General features: G+C 37.9%; 1 protein-coding gene across 1 annotated transcript in view; it reads right to left on the bottom strand.

Moving 5' to 3' along the window:
* Window positions 1-5,125: 5,125 nt before the first annotated feature.
* The window catches only part of LOC126088549 (leucine-rich repeat and death domain-containing protein 1), a 212,636-nt gene continuing 198,704 nt past the window's right edge, over window positions 5,126-19,057 (bottom strand). Inside the window, exon 8 of the mRNA XM_049906733.1 lies at window positions 5,126-6,152. Within this exon, the coding sequence (XP_049762690.1) occupies window positions 6,019-6,152 (134 nt within the window). The 3' untranslated portion in view covers window positions 5,126-6,018. The remainder of the gene's footprint in view (window positions 6,153-19,057) is intronic.

Genomic DNA, 19,057 nt, shown 5'->3' with positions numbered 1-19,057 from the left:
TAATTGACACTCTGGTAGTGTCCACGAGTGAACTTTATAGGTACTGTTAAGAGTTTGTAGTAAGGGAAAGATTGACTGTAGAGTTTATCAGTTGGATGCTTATGAATCATGTTAATTGCAGTTCAGTTCTTATGGTATTTCATGGTTCTACTTGTCAGGGCAAAATCGCCAACAGTATTTTCATAATTTAGCTTGTGACATCACTCTGCAGTTTGGTCTGGCCCTCTGAAGAGTTTAAAGTCCCACATATTTTCTTACTGCCTTGCTTAGGTTGCCTTGTCTACCCCACAATACTGCTGTTTGGTGCAGTGCAGTATAGTCGAAGTGTTCAGTAGTACCGCATCTACTCCCTCGTCCCTTTTAAGATTTGCGAGCTGCATCCACATCGACATATAATCCCAGTATGCCAATTGTTTAAGTTGGTTGCACCCTGGTAATGTTTTGTACTCCGTGGAAAATTTTTTCTGTGCCGCAAGTGATCCTGAAGGAGATCACGGTGCACAACAGCGCATGACCATGACGAAATCAAAAGATCTGTATTGTATTTTTTTTAACTGATGTAACCACTGAGATTAAGTTGATTTGTGTGTTTTTTAATTTATTTTGAAAGGAAAAGATTACATACCTGGTTAATTATAACTTCTATGCTTAATTATTAGTCATCATTCATTGCGTGTAGCATGACACTCTGTTGTGTCCATGAGTGAATTTTACAGGTACTGTTAAGAGTTTGTAGTAAGGGAAAGTTGACTGTGGAGTTTTTCAGTTGGATGCTTATGTAGGGAGGTTTATGGTGTAGAGTGTTTAAAAAGAAGGAAAATATTTTGTGATATGGTGCCCACTGTAGATACTACAGGGTTTTAATGTACATTGATAGTAATCAGATTTTATTGCATTTATGTTGTTTTGATTAAAAATTTTATGATCAATATTTTATTACCTTTAGAGATCACAGGTGATATCTATGAAAATTTTGGTATTGTCATGTGGTGTTAGAATCTTTTATTTAACCTTGCATTATGCAATTTGTATTTTTTTTTCCTTAGCTTAAATAGGGGTTTTGAGTTTTAAACATTGTAAATTGATTCTGAGAGTTGTTGTTTAATCTGTTAAAATAATACTTCAGGAATTTTCATTAACAAACTATATTGAGGATCTTGTTCATGACAGCAAATGTTCACTTTCTGTTTTACATTCAAGTTAATAAAGTTGTAAAATTTTAAAGAAAGAAAAAAGGCTTTTACTAGAGAAACGGTGCCTGCCCATACTCCCCACAACTTCCATGTATTCAAAGCATTGGACTTCAGGCATTTTCTGATGTTTTCGCTGGTATCTATCCCAGCAGGACCATATCACTCACATCAAAACCCAGGAAACCAACAGACTAATAAACAACATATTGGAGTTGAGATATTAGCCCTGTGGTTTCTTTCTTAGCCAAAATGGATGACTGTCTTGGCAGAACAAAGGATCTGATATTACATTACATCCAGAAAATCTTTTTTTCTGATTTTATAGAAAACCACATATGTATCTCTATGTTGCTTTACATCTTCTTTCTCTTTCACAATAAATTAAATGAATTTTAATTACTGTACCTGTTGCTGATATTTCACTTGCAGACATTTGACACTTTTTATCTTGAGCATTACTGTTGCTGTTTTCAGTACTGCCGTGATAATATACACATGGATATTTCTTTGTTCTTGCATTTAGTGTGCAAGATGTATGAGACAGGCAAAATACACTCAGACTTCAAGAAGCATGTAATAATTTCATTTCCAAAGAAGGTAGTTGCTGACAGGTGTGAAAATTACCTAACAGTTTAATAAGACCTTGCTGCAAAATACTAACATGAATTCTTTACAGAAGAATGGAAAAAACTGATAGAAGCCAGCCTCCAGGAAGATCAGTTTGGATTCTGGAGAAATACAGGAACACTGAGGCAATACTGATCCTATGGCTTATCTTAGAAGCTAGGTTAAGAAAAGTCAAACCCACATTTATATGGTTTTTAGACTTAGAGAAAGCTTTTGACTGTTCAACTGGAATACTCTTTTTCAGATTCTAAAGGTATCAGGGGTAAAATACAGAGTGTGGAGGTTGCAGGGGTAAAATACAGAGAGTGAAAGTCTACTTACAACTTGTACAGAAACCAGATGGCAGCAATGAGAGTTAAGGGGCAGTGATTGAGAAGGGAGAGAGATAGGTTTGTAGTCTATACCTGATGTTATTCAATCTGTACACTGAATGAGCAGTAAAGGACACCAAAGAAAAATTTGGAGTAAGACTCAAAGCTCAGAGAAAAGAAATAAAAACTTTGAGGTTTGCCAATGACATTGTAATTTTGTCAGAGACAGCAGAGGACTTGGTAGAGCAGCTGAACACAATGGACAGTGTCTTGAAAGGAGGATGCAAGATTAACATCAAAAAAAGAAAAAACAAGCATAATGGAAAGTAGTCAAAATAAATCAGGTAATGATCAGGGAATAGATTAGGAAATGAGACACTTAAAGTACTAGATAAGTTTTGCTATTTGGGCAGAAAAATAATTGATGATGGCCGAAGTAGAGAGGATATAAAATCCAGGGTGGTGATTGGAAGGAAAGTATTTCTGAAGAGGAGAAACCTGTTAATGCAGAACATAGATTGAAGAGTTGAAAAGTCTTTTCTGAAAGTATTTGTCTCCAGTGTAGCCATGTACGGAAGTGAAGCATGGACAATAAACTGTTTAGACTGCCACAGAAGAATGTTGAACATTAGATGGGTGGATCACATAACTAATGAGCAGATACTGAACAGAATTGAGTAGACAAGAAGTTTGTGTCAAGGAAGTGAAAAGGTGGTGAGGGGGCAGGGGGGAGGGTGTAAAAATTCATAGAGGGAGACCAAGAGATTAATATAGCAAGCAGATTCAGAAAGATGTAGGTTGCAATAGTTATGCAGAGATGAAGAAGCTCACACAGTGTAGAGTAGCATGGAGAGCTGTGTCAAACCAGTCTTTTGACTGAAGACCCCAGAAACTACATTCCTCTACAAGGCCAACAAAATTGATATTGAATTCAAGATCATCTCTCACTTTCCTGCATACAGAGAGAATCATACAACCAAAGTAAAAACTTTTGTAAACTGTTACTATCATAAATGTGGCATGTAGCAAAAGTGGAGAAAGTCACAGTCATCTGACATTGTTGTGGCATGCCATATGACTCCGTTGTGTTGTGTCAATCTGGTAGGTGCTGCTCAATTAGACTGTGTTTGTTCCATCTGCAACTGCAAGTCAGCTGCAAGCCTTGTGTCATACCATGTGCCCACTTACTTACCACATCACTCTGGTGGACATTTTGCCTTATATGTATAAAGAGTATTACACAACAGCAACTAGAACTCTATAGGTATGCTTATCTCTGTCAGTCTCTATCTGCTGTAGCATGAATCTCTTGAACATGGAGTATATTCCTGATGTAACATTGCAATTTAAAGTTGTTTGTGTAGAAATGTGGATGTATGAATAATTTATTATATGTACTATCATATTATCTGTATCTGTATGTATGCACTAACTAGTACCACATAAACTGACTCATTTAATAGCTGATGCACAATTTACTTATGTGGGTAAGTGGCCCTATAAAAATACAATATAATACAACAGATACTGACTTAGCAATAGAGATAGCAGTAGTTATTTCTTATAAGTGAGGAAGCAGCAATTCTTGTCAACATAGTGGTTTTCCTGTTCAGTTTACTTAATTAATCTTAGCTTCATTAGGCACAAACAGTTTAATAACAGTTTATTATTAATGAAGTTTCCAACAGCTGCTTCTCTCTGTTACTTGATACTTTGATTCATTGCATGGCTCTAAGGGCTCCCCTTAATGATGAGTTCTAGTTGTATGGAGTATAATGAGCAAAAGAATGAATATGTTGAGTTCAACTGAGATAGTTAATACTGAACTAATGCATGTAAGTATGTCTTTACAATTGTTCTTTGGTGAATAAATCAAGCAATATGTGAATATGACTATAGTGTAGCATCAGATAATTCAATTCTGCTAACACATTATTTGTAAACAGTGTCTTAAAAGTCATGCTTTCTTTCCTCTGTCTGCCCATTTTCTGCTATAACAAAAAGATACAGTTCACTGGTTTACAAAATGAATCCCAGAGAGAGAGAGAAAGAGAAAAAGTGAGAGATAGTACCAACATTTATTAACAATTGATGAATCAATCCATCAATTTTGCTGTTAATAAGTAGTGTACATCATGGTATTCAGGGTTATACTTTATTACTTAAATAACTTAAAATAAAGTACAAAGCTTTTTGTACAAGATAATGTATTACTGACTTCATGTGAAAAAAATCACTTGAATCTGGCTATATAATTATTGTATTTAATTATGTATAAATATTAGGTAAGGAGACCTTTGTTAGGCAGACAATATCAGTCTCTACATTCACAAAAAATATATCATATTTTCACAGTATTGAAGCAGTGTCTTACACACTTTCACACTGAAAGGGAGATTATTAAACTGAGTGGCTAATTTACTTATGTTTTCAAGTTTTCCAGGGTGTTCTGTGAAACCCAGAATAAACGAGAGCATTCATATTCCTGTACTGTACCTCTTCAACACTATGTCAATGTCTGTTTCTCTTGAGTATGCAAAGGAACAATGTTCTCTTTCCCATTATTCTCATTCTGTTAGAAGATTACCAAAACTTACCATCTAAAAACAAATGATGTATACTGGAGTTTAAGTATAATAAGTATTAAAACATGGTGGGTCACATGGTTCTTCACTGCTACAAAATCATTCTACTTTTGATAATCCCTTGGCAAGAGAGTGGGTATTGTTTTATTTCCATCAGCATTAATAATTTACTTTAAGAAAGAATAATAATGATGTTTTTCTACTTTCTCAAATTTAGACGTACTCTTGATACTTAAGAAAATGTATTTGTGGGAAGCATTTCTTAAAGTGTTCAATAATATGTGTTCTCGGTAGCAAAAATTCATTTTCTAGTGCTTCCAGATTCAGCTGTAATTACTAATAACTGAATCAAACATTTGAAACACACGTTTTCTGGCAGGGTAAGTAAATCACACAAATATCATTCCAATAGAATTATGAAATTATTTTAGTATAAGATTTCTTTTAAGAAAGTGATACTGTTACAAAAAACAAAGACCCCATTCTTGAACAGAAGACCACATGCCAATGTGCTCAACTTGATAACACATTTCAAATCAGTTTTGTTTTATTAATTATAATTGCATTATGAGACATGTGTGTTATAAAGCATGCATGTTGCTTCATTCTGAAACTCACACAATTCTCCAAGTCAATCTATAAACAAAATTTTAAAGAATTAAAGGCATGTGCACCACAAAATTATTCAGTCTGTTTCATTCATAAAATCAAACAGTTTTTGATAATCAGTCCATCAAAAAGAAAAGCCATTTTCTGTATGAATCCAATCATTTTCTTCTGTCAAGTCAAAAAGAGAAAGAACATTGTCAGATTTTAATTACAGCATCTCTGGAGAAATAAAGTTGAGATTCATAGCACCACACAATGTTATTTACACACAACAACTAAAAAATATATTTTTCTTTCTTTATTTTACATTGTACAAAAACAGTAAAACAAAAAACAAAAAAAATAGGAAACGAAATGTGAATCAATGAAATACTTTTCCATAAATATCATAGCACTTTCCAACAACTTTTTGATTGGAAACTTTCACTTGCTGAGCTGATTATTGTTCAAGTTCCAGCTGTTACACCACATGATTTGTACTTATATGTATGTGTGGACATTGTTTCTTATCATATGTCAGACATCTACACACAACATTGCTTACAGTCCTTTAGACTCCACAACACACTAGTTCTTTTCACTGCACGTCAGATACCCCATCAGAGTCACTTAACATATTAATCTGTCTATGATGGTATCATGAGTTTCAGAATGAAGGATTGTGACTAAATGTAAAACTCAAATGGCCACTTTTTATTCAATTATGGTTACTGCAACTGTAGTTAAGTTTGTTGTGGTACACTCAAGAACACCATGAATTTTGGCATAATGGGCTTCTATGGCAGCAACAGCCTGCTCCAGCTCTGAACCACATACAATAGGATTCCCTAAAACAAAATTGACATATGAGGAAAAATTCAAGTTGATCTTATATTTTTAGTTTTTATAGACAAGAGATGTAAGAATAATGTGACATGAAATTAGGAACTTAACTGAGTGACAATATTTTTAACTTTATCCGTCCATGCTAACAATAATCTTCTCATGTACAAAAATGTGTAAATCTGTTTCTTAAATGCAGAAATTTTCTAAAACATAATACAAAAATTCTTGAGTGTAGAAATACATGCACAGCAATTGAAGAGCAAACAAAGTAAGCCTAGTTAAGATATTCATTAAAGCTGACATGCTGATTACTTTCTTATAACATAATACATTATGAAGTTATTTGATGATAATGAAAGCAAGAATGAGACATTAAAATGAGTTCCATCAATTACAACAGTGATATAATGTAAATACCTCCAGATAAAGCTACAGGTGACAAAATAAATGCACCTCATGATTAATTTAGCATTAAAATTACCTCAGTATTTCTTTTAAATGCCTACAGAGAACCACTGTTGATTCTTGCTGTATGAACTACTACATGACTAGGCAGACATTTGAGACAGGATAATTAGAGCAAGACAAAGTAAGTTGTAGGGAAAAAAAAGGCATATCAAAATGTAATCATATCCTTCTCGTGGATTCATAAAAATGTCTGTAGACAGCAGCTCCTTTAATGTAAGGAAAAAGTGCCAATTGTATTGCCTACTAACAATAGGATCCCCATTCAGGATAAAATATTGAAATAAAAGTCAACACACATTAGAAAATATAAATTTGCATGGAACAAACACATGAATCAGTGAACAAGTAAAATTCACATAAAAATAACATGAACAGAACTATCAACAGGATGAAACAGACTAAATAATGTTCTTCAGTTGTTAATTGTTAGCAGACGAACTTCACATTTCTGCTACTCAAAAAATAAAGTCCAGCAAATCTGATCTCTGTCAGTCCTCCCCCAACGCTGCAACCCCTCCCCCCTCCTCTCTCTCTCTCTCTCTCTCTCTCTCTCTCTCTCTCTCTCTCTCTCTCTCACACACACACACACACACACACACACACCTACATGATTTTGGATGGACTAACACTATTTTTTCAGATGGAGTGATTGTGGTGGAGGTAGTGTCGGATGGGTTGTGTAGAGGGAGAGGGAGGCATGAAGAGGGAGGCAGAAGGCAGGGAGAGAGACAGGTATGAGTGGCTAGTGTCTCTCAGGGAGGGAGCCAGTTTGCCGGCTAGGAATTTGATACAGAGGGGTGGTAAGTACATGGGCTCAAAACATAACACATAATTGTAAGGGCTGGTGGGGAGTGGTGCACACTGTAAGTGGTGCTCGCAAATGAACTGGGGTGGATGACAGGACAGAAGGGTGCAGGATCAGTGTTACCTGATGTTGAGGTCAGGACAATTATGGGTGCGGTCAACCCTGTCCTTGGCAACAGGTTAACAGTGGCCGTCCATCCTGGTGGACAGCTGGTTGGTAGTGATACTGACATAAGAAACTGTGCAGTCTTTGTGGCAGAGTTGGACTGAATATGACATGGCCGCTTTCACAAGTGGCCCAGTCTCTGATCAGGTAGGATAACCCTGAGACAGATCTGGAGTATGAGGTGCTGGGTAGGTGGCTTGCTCAGGTCTTGCAACTTGATCTGTCACAGTGATATGATCCCTATGACCAGGGGTGGGATTGGAAGTGGCATAGGGATGGACTAGGACATTGTGCAGGTTGGGTAAGTGACAGGATGTCGCTCATTTCAGAGCAGGATCAGAAATAATCAAAGCCCTTGTGAAGGATATTGTACCATCGTTCCAGTCCAGGGTGATACTGAATGACAAGAGGGGCACTCCCCCCTGGCTGGGGGTGCATGATAACATGACACACGAAATCTGTTTGTGGAATAGGTTTAGGGCTTATTGTCTGTCTATGAAGGCCTTTGTGGGGCCTTCAGCATACTGGGCAAGGGATTTCTCATAACTGCAGATATGTCAACCACAGATGGCTAGGCTGTATGGGAGGCATTTGTTGGTGTTAAAGGATGACAGCTGTTTAAATGCATGTATTGTTGGTGGTTGGTGGGTTTAATGTGGACAGAAGTGTGGATGGAGCCATCAGAGAGATGGAGATCAATGTTCAGGAAGAGGACACCATTACTTAACCATACATCAGAGCTGCAGCATGCCCTCAGGAAAAATAATGGCTGTAGTTTCCCCTTACTTTCAGCCATTTCAGTAGCAGCACAGCAAGGCCATGTTGGTTGATATTACACAGCCAGATCAGACAATCATCCAGATTTTTGCCTCTGCAACTACTAAACTTCAGGAACTACTTGTTTGTCTGGCCTCTCAACAGATAACCCCCATTTGTGCTTGCACCTATGGTACGGCATTCCACCATTACGAGGTGCATGGTTCATGGGGAGAGTGTGAAAGGGGGGGGGCATGGGGGCATCAAGCATCAGTGTGTATTGTGTATGTAAATGGTTAAGAGTTACAATTCTCTGTGACGACAGATAGAATGACCAATGACATGCATTACTGGTATTCACATTCAGTGTTGTTACCAGACGCGTTATGGTATACAAAGGGCATGAACAACATCAGGTGTTGACTGATCACTGTGAAAATCATGGAGATGCTGCATACTTGTTTGAGACAGTTTTATAGCATCTGATGGAGTTCGAAAAGAGCCTCATTGCTTGTCTCCATTTGTTCGGTTGGTCAAATCATGCAGTATCCAGATTTGTGGGGAATTTCTATCTGTCAGTGGCCCAAAAGTGGATTTCATGAGAATGTGAATGTAGGCACTCTCATTAGAGATTAGATTAGATTAGATTAATACTAGTTCCATGGATCATGAATACGATATTTCGTAATGATGTGGAACGAGTCAAATTTTCCAATACATGACATAATTAAGTTAATTTAACAACATACTTAAGTTAATATAACAACTTTTTAATTTTTTTGTGTTTTTTTATTTTTTTATTTTTTTTTATTTTTAATTTATATCTAAAAATTCCTCTATGGAGTAGAAGGAGTTGTCATTCAGAAATTCTTTTAATTTCTTCTTAAATACTTGTTGGTTATCTGTCAGACTTTTGATACTATTTGGTAAGTGACCAAAGACTTTAGTGCCAGTATAATTCACCCCTTTCTGTGCCAAAGTTAGATTTAATCTTGAATAGTGAAGATCATCCTTTCTCCTAGTATTGTAGTTATGCACACTGCTATTACTTTTGAATTGGGTTTGGTTGTTAATAACAAATTTCATAAGAGAGTATATATACTGAGAAGCTACTGTGAATATCCCTAGATCCTTAAATAAATGTCTGCAGGATGATCTTGGGTGGACTCCAGCTATTATTCTGATTACACACTTTTGTGCAATAAATACTTTATTCCTCAGTGATGAATTACCCCAAAATATGATGCCATATGAAATCAACGAGTGAAAATAGGCGTAGTAAGCTAATTTACTAAGATGTTTATCACCAAAATTTGCAATGACCCTTATTGCATAAGTAGCTGAACTCAAACGTTTCAGCAGATCATCAATGTGTTTCTTCCAATTTAATCTCTCATCAATGGACACACCTAAAAATTTGGAGTATTCTACCTTAGCTATATGCTTCTGATTAAGGTCTATATTTATTAATGGCGTCATACCATTCACTGTATGGAACTGTATGTACTGTGTCTTATCAAAATTCAGTGAGAGTCCGTTTACAAGGAACCACTTAGTAATTTTCTGAAAGACAGTATTGACAATTTCATCAGTTAATTCTTGTTTGTCAGGTGTGATTACTATACTTGTATCATCAGCAAAGAGAACTAACTTTGCCTCTTCATGAATATAGAATGGCAAGTCATTAATATATATTAAGAACAACAAAGGACCCAAGACTGACCCTTGTGGAACCCCATTCTTGATAGTTCCCCAGTTTGAGGAATGTGCTGATCTTTGCATAGTATGAGAACTACTTATTTCAACTTTCTGCACTCTTCCAGTTAGGTACGAATTAAACCATTTGTGCACTGTCCCCCTCATGCCACAATACTTGAGCTTGTCTAGCAGAATTTCATGATTTACACAATCAAAAGCCTTTGAGAGATCACAAAAAATCCCAATGGGTGGTGTTCGGTTATTCAGATCATTCAAAATTTGATTGGTGAAAGCATATATGGCATTTTCTGTTGAAAAACCTTTCTGGAAACCAAACTGACATTTTGTTAGTACTTCATTGTTACAGGTATGTGAAGCTACTCTTGAATACATTACTTTCTCAAAAATTTTGGATAAAGCTGTTAGAAGGGAGATTGGACGGTAATTGTTGACATCAGATCTATCCCCCTTTTTATGCAAAGGTATAACAATAGCATATTTCAGTCTATCAGGGAAAATGCCCTGTTCCAGAGAGTTATTACACAGGTGGCTGAGAATCTTATTTATCTGTTGAGAACAAGCTTTTAGTATTTTGCTGGAAATGCCATCAATTCCATGTGTGTTTTTGCTTTTAAGCAAGTTTATTATTTTCCTAATTTCATAGGGAGAAGTGGGTGAGATTTCAATTGTATCAAATTGCATAGGTATGGCCTCTTCCATTAACAGCCTAGCATCTTCTAATGAACACCTTGATCCAACTATATCCACAACATTTAGAAAATGATTATTAAAAATATTTTCAACATCTGACTTTTTGTTTGTAAAGTTTTCATTCAATTTGATGGTAATACTGTCTTCCTGTGCTCTTGGTTGACCTGTTTCTCTTTTAATAATATTCCAAATTGTTTTAATTTTATTATCAGAGTTGCTGATTTCAGACATGATACACATACTTCTGGATTTTTTAATAACTTTTCTTAATATAATACAGTAGTTTTTATAATGTTTGATAGTTTCTGGGTCACTACTCTTTCTTGCTGTCAGATACATTTCCCTTTTCCGGTTACAAGATATTTTTATACCCTTAGTAAGCCATGGTTTGTTACAAGGTTTCTTACGAGGATATTTAACTATTTTCTTGGGGAAGCAGTTTTCAAATGCATTTACAAAAATGTCATGAAATAAATTATATTTTAAATTGGCATCAGGTTCATGGTACACCTCATCCCAGTCTAACTGCTGTAGGCTTTCCCTGAAATTTGCAATTGTTAAATCGTTGACTAAACGTACTACTTTGGAGGACTGTTTAGTATTGCTGAATGGAGCTATGTCATATATTGTAACTAGCTGTGCACCATGATCAGAAAGACCATTCTCAACAGGCTGAGCATTTATCTGGTTAAACTTATCTTGGTCTATAAAGAAGTTATCTATCAGTGAGCTGCTATCCTTTACCACCCGAGTAGGAAAATCAATAACGGGTGTCAAATTGAAAGAACCGAGTAATACTTCAAGGTCATTTTTCCTATTACCCTCTTTCAGAGAATCTACATTGAAGTCCCCACAAACAATAATTTGCTTCCCCCTGTCTGACAGATAGCACAACAAGGAGTCCAAATTTTTCAGAAATAGATGAAAATTTCCTGATGGGGACCTATATACAGTTACAATTATAAATGTGCCTTTATTTAATTTAAGCTCACAGGCACATGCTTCTATATGTTTCTCTACACAAAACTTTTTTGTTTCTATACTTTTTGCACAGTGATAACTTTTGACATATATGGCAACTCCTCCTTTCTCCATATTTTCTCTCATTACATGTGCAGAGAGTTTATATCCACTTACATTTACCTTATCCATATCAGTAACAATGTGATGCTCAGACAGGCATAGTATATCTATTTCATCCTCAGCTTCTAAATCTTCTAAACAAACCAGAAGCTCATCTATTTTATTCTTTAAACTCCCAATATTTTGATGAAATATACTTACATTATTTTTAGTTATACTTTCATTATTTTTAGTTATACTTTTATGTGAACCTTTCCTTATTCTAACATTTGCAGTACTCTCCTGTCTGAGTTTCTCATTGTGCTTAGGCCTAGTTGCTATACCAGTGGTCACATGGTGTTCAGAGAGGCAGATTATGTCAACTGGGTTGGGTGACTTTAATTCATCAATGCAATTACCTAGGACTGAGATACAACTTGGTGGAGATAAAATTTCTGGTGATTGGTGAAAATTTATAATTGACAGCTGTGATTGGTGATCCAATGTGATATAATTGTGCTGTTTAATTTCTTTCCTAAATTGAAGATTTGTTTCAATCCTGACCTCTCATAGAACTTGACATCTTTCTGTCTTACCTATCCTAAAAAAGGTGCTGCTCCAACACCTGTAACCACTGGTATTTTACCATTCATGGCAGTGCCTCCCCCCCTTAAATTTCCTGCTATTACCCCAGCCAGTTTCCCCTTCCCTTTCCTGTTGAGATGTAGGCCGTGCCTGGTATAGTCCCACCTACTGATAGAATCAACAGGAACCACACCAATATGAGCCCCCGCACCCGACCCAAGCAGCCGTTCCAACTCCAAATTAACTCTCCCAACAGAAGAGTTCATATGAGGCCGGTCATGGCGTCTCAGGACAGATACAAATTCAACATTGGTGTGTCTCGATGCTGACGCAATCTTTACCAGGTCACACTCTATGCTGTACCCAGGATCTCTGTCGATGCTGTTCCCTGGCCCTCCCACAATAACCACGGTGTCTTCCCTGGTATATCCTTTACAGAGTGAACCTAAATCCTCTGTCGCCTGATCCAGACTAGCACTTGGTTTGAAAAAATTTGTGACCTGGTATTCTGGTCCTAATTCCTCCTGCAGAAGTTGGCCTACACCTCTGGCATGAGAACTGCCTAACAACAAAACTTTCTTCCTTTTCGATGCCTTTCCTACATTCTTTTTCAATTTCCTATTGAAAGTTTGTTGTGTCCTGTCTACACCTACCTCTGCTTGAGGCTCATCAGTTTCTAACTGAAGCAACAGGTCAAACTTATTATTGACATTCATCACAAAACTGTCAGACTTAGTTCTAGGCCTGTTCCTTCTGCTACCTGTTGCCACTTCCCACCTCTCTTTGCCCTTCTCCCTCCTTAACCTGTCCAGATCTTCCCTAGCCTGATCTAGCTCAGCCTGAAGGGCAGCAATTTTCCCCTCCTGTTCCACTATCTTCCTATCTCTGCTGCAAATCCTACATAACCACTGATGAGCCTGATCCACTTTCCCGACACCCACGCCACTGCAGTCCCCCCAGTGAAAAAAACTACTGCATCCATCACACCAAATCCCGGAACTAACAATTCTACGGCAAGTCAGGCACTTCTCACTCATTGCAAAAATAATGCTTTAGCTAGAATAAATCAATTAAATTACCGAAAATCAAAAAAGACGTTACAAGAATTAAGCCTATTCACAAATGTATATAAGCAAGTTTCTGATTTAAAATTTCACTGTTTTCCTGAGATCAATGAAGGTATACGCTATTTATTTTATATTTCACTCGATGGAATGAAAAAAAGGACAGTTAAACGAGATAATTTAACTTTGATTCTCCAAAAACGGTACGAGAATTAGGCCTATAAACAAATGTGTATAAGCAAGTTTCTGATATAAAGTTACACTGTTTTTCTGAAATCAGTATTAAAACAATGAAGTTATACGCTATTTACGGTATTTTACTTATTTGTTACCGAGAAATTAGTTAAATTACCGTGAAACAAGAAACAAACACGTTTACAAAATTTAAGCCTAAGCGTGACTTCGCGAAGTTACGATCTTTTCGTGTTTTCTAAAAAAATACGCAAAGAAAAGTCAAACCTTTAACGGCAAGACTAAATGATACACTAATGCATGTATTTAATTTGTTGTCGGCGTTAAATTAAATTATATTCCTGTCTAAATCACTTAACTTTCTGGAAGTGGTTTCTGGCGTCACTTACTCGGCGGCCATCTTGGAACAAGGTTCTGATAAAATATGTCTGACCACTAGAAGAGAGGCTTGCCGCATTATGCACTAAGCCCATCATAACCCCTCTGAATCTATGCCTATCATCTGAGAACAAGTTCTGGACTCCATGAAACATTCTGTGTCATCCCACACCATTGCTCAGAGACTACCAACAGCTGTACTAGGGAATTAACATCCCAAGCACGGGCTGCCGTCAACACCAAACAGCTGCATTTGGAGTAGTGCTATGACCAGGATGCATGGACTGCTGATGAACAGTGTTGCACTGTGTTCAGTGATGAATCACAGTTCTGCACTACCCAGGATGGCTATGGTTGGCAAGTACAGCCTGGTGAGAGGTCCCATTCTGTAAATGTTTTGGAGGGCCACAGTAGTATAACTCCCAGCGTCATGTTGTGCGAAGCCATCGAATATGACCTGCTGGTAGTGACTGAGGGAAGTTTGACTGCACATATAAACTCTGTCCCATTGCCAGTATCTATTATATCAAGGACCATTTACAATAGTTGTGGGCCAGTGTGCACTAGGAGAGGATACACCAGCTTTATGACACCCTTTTCAACCAAATCAATACGTGCATCCACGTCAGTGGTAGCGCTACATCATACAGATAAATGACCTCATACTTCCAAGTTCTTTTTAAATTTGAGTCAAATTCATAATCATTGAAATAATTTTACACACTCTCTCAACACATGTTAAATTTCATTTCTTTCCCTCCTCCCCTTCTAGGAGCACTCCATAATGAGACTGGCAGTGTGTACTTTTGTGTGTACTACATAAAAGTGCTTTCTGTATGTTACTTGTTGATCTACATCTACATACACACTCCACAAGCCACAGTGTGATGCATGACTGAGGGTACCCTGTACCACTACTGGGGTACAGGATATCGTGTGAGAAAAGAGAAAGCTGTAATTAAGTGTAACCTGCACTCTTTTCAGGTCACTTGGGACTTTGTGCTGGGTGACGGATCTTCAATAAATACAAGCTAAGTAAGGGACCAATGCTGAAGAGTATCCTTTGTAGAACTGAATTGGGATTCCATCCGGACCTGGTGACTTTCTTGTTTCAACTCTTTCAGTTGTTCCTCTACACCAGATATGCTTATTACTATGTCCTTCACATGGGAGTCTGTTTGATGGTCAAATGATGGTATGTTTGTACAATTCTCTTGCAAGAACAATCTCTTAAGCATAAAATTTAAAACTTCTACTGCTATATCAGACTGGTCAACAAGTGACCGTATAGAAGCCTTAGGCCTACTTAACCATTTTACATAGGGCCAGTATTATCTTCAGTTCTCACCTAGACCTTTTGCTGGCTGCTTTGCACATAGATCTTTTCAAAGATGCTTGAATCTCAACCATACTTTGCCTGTCATCTTTTGTGCATTCTCTTTTGAACTGAGAGTACAACAGCCTTTGCCTCCTCAGCATTTTCTGAATTTCATTGTTAAGCCTTGGTGGGTCTTTTCAATCCTTAATCCACTTACTAGGTACATAGTTCTTGAATCTTGAATCTGTTTAAACTTTGCCCATAATTCCTCTACATCCATCTTATTGAAACTAAGTGATGTCAGTTCACTGTCTAAGTGTGATGTTAACAACTCTACTTATGTGCTCTTTCTAGCAGAAATACTCTCCTAGACTTCTTGACTGAGTTATTAACTTTTGTAACCACAGTTGCTATAATGACATCATGATCAGTAATCCCGATCTCTAAACAGACACTGCTGATAAAGTCCAATCCATTTGTAGCTATAAGTCTAAGATATTTCCATTGCATGTGGGCTGCCAAACTAGCTGTTCAAGATGGTTTTCAGAAAAGTGTTGAAAAATACTTTGCAACATAGTGTGTCTGTACCCCTGAAATGAATCCATAGATGTCCCAGTCTATATTCTTAGGTTACAGTCTCCTCCAACTAGTATTGCATAATCTGGGTGTTTAAGATGCTACAGACCATAGACTTTCTTTGAATGACTCTTTAACTGTCACAATGGAATCAGGTGGCTAATAAAAACATCCAACAATTAACTTGATTATATGCAACAGATAACTGCAATCACACTCAACTTTGACCTCAACAGAGACAATGTTTTTGTCAGTTCCAATGAACACTATCTCTCCGATGGCATCTAATCTGTCTTTCTGATATATGTTCCAAGACTCACTAAATATCTCAGAGCTTTCTACTTCAGGTTTCAGCCAGTTCTCGGTCCCAAGAATAATTTGAGCATAAGAACTTTACTGAGGGGCAGTAAATTTGAGATCTTTACAATTTACTGATAAAATTTTGACAGGCAAAGTGTCTTTGCTCTGAAAACAGTTTGACTTCCCTTTCTGGATAATGACTATGAGTGTTCATCAGAGTGCCTCAAACTACTGCCTAGCCTAAAATATTACCAAGGGCACTGCACAAGTACTCTGCTACCCAAGTAACTACTTCCTTATGTACTGCACCCATGACCTATCAAGTGGAACCTGACAAATCCCCACCCTATAATGCAGGTCTAGCAATCTGCAGTCTAGACTGCCACAGAGTCAATGAAGCCTTTGGTTGAAACCATACACTCGACTCCAAAGCAAAGGACCTCAGTCTACTCTGGGAACAATGCTGAAAATTGTAAGCCATGCTAAAACCCTGTGCATGAGGCCAGCAGCTTTCACTACATCCTCCAGCCACCTGTATGAACTGAGGATGGCCTCAGAACCCATGCAACAAATGTCACTGGTTCAGATGTGAGCCACAACATGCAAACGTCTGCACCTTGCACACTCAGTAACTGCAGGCAAGGCCACCTCCACATCTTAGATGAGGTTCCCAGCAGACAAACAGAATTCAGATTGTCTTTATTTCCAGCTCTGAATGCTATCTCTGTAAGGAACTCGATAATGAGCCTAACATTGGAGCTTCCAATAATTAGCAAACCCCTGCCCACTTGTGCCTGCTTGAACTCTGCTGAAGTAATGGCCACATGTTCACTCACAGGCAAATAGGCAAGGCCAGTCAGTCAGTCTCTACATTGTCCCTCCATCTTGAGTGATGTGAACAGGTTACCACCAACCATTCACTTTGCTGTGAGGGTGAATACACTGCAATGGGTATATTAGGAGACGCCTTACCAGCAGATCCCATGGGTAAAACAAGCAATACCTGGGATGTCCCATGGACATGCCAAATTCTCCACTGCCACTGCACCCTGAGGTAACAACCTGAAGGTGGCTGACCATAGCCAAAAGTGCATAAAGCTGTTCACAAACTGCAGCCCACTCCTCTTGCATCTGCACACAGTATGCACACATCCTACCCATCCTAGCACCACTAATTCAGAAGGTAAACTATACAAGCCAACAGAACCTAGATATGCAGCCCACTAGGTTAGCCGTGCGGTCTAACACACTGCTTTCCAGGCAGGAAGGTATGCCAGTCACAGGCACGAATCTGCCCGGAGGATTAGTGTCAAGGTCCAGTGTGCCGGCCAGTCTGTGGATGGTTTTTAAGGCGGTTTTCCATCTGCCTCGGCGAATGCAGGCTGGTTCCCCCTATCCCGCCTCAGTTACACTATGTCGGTGATTGCTGTGCAAACACTTTCTCCCCGTATACGTACACCATAATTATTCTACTATGCAAACATTGGGGCTACACGTCTGGTGTGAGACTTTCCCGGGGGCAGTCCACTGGGGGACCAAACCGCACAATAACCCTGGATTCGGTGTGGGGCGGCGGTGGGGTGAGTGGACTGCTGTAGCCTGTTGTGGGTTTGTGAGCCACTGAGGGCTACAGTGGGTACGAAGCCTCTCCATCATTTCTAGGTCCCCAGTTCCGTACAATACAATACAATAGATATGCAACTTGCTACCCTCCTGATGTGTCACTAATGGATGCTGATACATCAATGAGATGTGTGGCTGGCTGTTCAGAAGAAATGAAAATTGCACTACAGACTGCCTGAATGTACACTTATTGTTACAAAACATGAGATTACACCTCAAAAATAGAAAAATGTGCACGAAATTTAAGAACAACACTAGTAGTAAAATACAGGAAACGCTGAATATGTAACTTGCTGCTCTGAAGATGTAAACAGGCAACAGGTGAGGGCTTGACTGACTGGCTTACTAAATGAACAGACACTTGGCTTCAAAACAAAACAAGTGAGTAACCACTGCACTACAGACTGAATGAATTTAGACTTATAAAATATGAGATTAAACCTCCTAGACAGAAAATGATTTTACTCTCCTAACTGGTATTCCATTTCAGTATATGAGTTTTGCTAATGAATTGTAGCATGAAGACATCCAACATGTCTTTGCTGTGGGTACATACTATGAAGGCATCAATAAAATTGCAGTATCTTTTATTGGCTGTTTGAGGTCACCATAGGTCAAACATTTTTTCACACAAATCGGCAACTGTTAGACTATGGCCAGGAGCAGGGGACTATTAGTGGGCACCAATGATATCAATGAGCGTGTGGAAAATCACAGCCTAGAAATAATGACTGAAGAGCTAATGGAGTTGCAGTGTGCTTCACAGCAGAAAGTTGTAGAGAGGAGTTCATCATCATCAGAGGAGGAGGAGGAGGAGGAGACACTAACAGCAAAGCAGCAGTCTTCTGGAACAACAAGAGAAATGATGAAAGCTTGGGAATCAGTTACATCATACACTGAAAATCATCACTCCAATAAAGCAGTGGCTATGTGCACTACAACTTTATTTGATAATAATGCTATGTCATATTTTTGCCAAGTGTGGAAGCATCGACTGAAACAAATGACTACAGATAGCTTCCTAGTAATAAAGAATAAGTTATGTCTCATGAATAATAAAGCACATAATACTGCATGTATAATTTGCTTTGAATAAATGGTATGAATAAGATAAAACTTTTAGTAACTTTTCTGCATGGAACACATTATCGTATTTTATATTAATTTATATGAGATGAGTTGTTTTGCTTAACAAGCGTTTCAAAC

Source organism: Schistocerca cancellata, chromosome 1, assembly GCF_023864275.1.
Source record: "Schistocerca cancellata isolate TAMUIC-IGC-003103 chromosome 1, iqSchCanc2.1, whole genome shotgun sequence".
Taxonomy (NCBI): domain Eukaryota; kingdom Metazoa; phylum Arthropoda; class Insecta; order Orthoptera; family Acrididae; genus Schistocerca; species Schistocerca cancellata.
The sequence above is the reverse complement of the archived record's forward strand: the minus strand, read 5'-3'. Positions and strand labels throughout refer to the sequence as shown.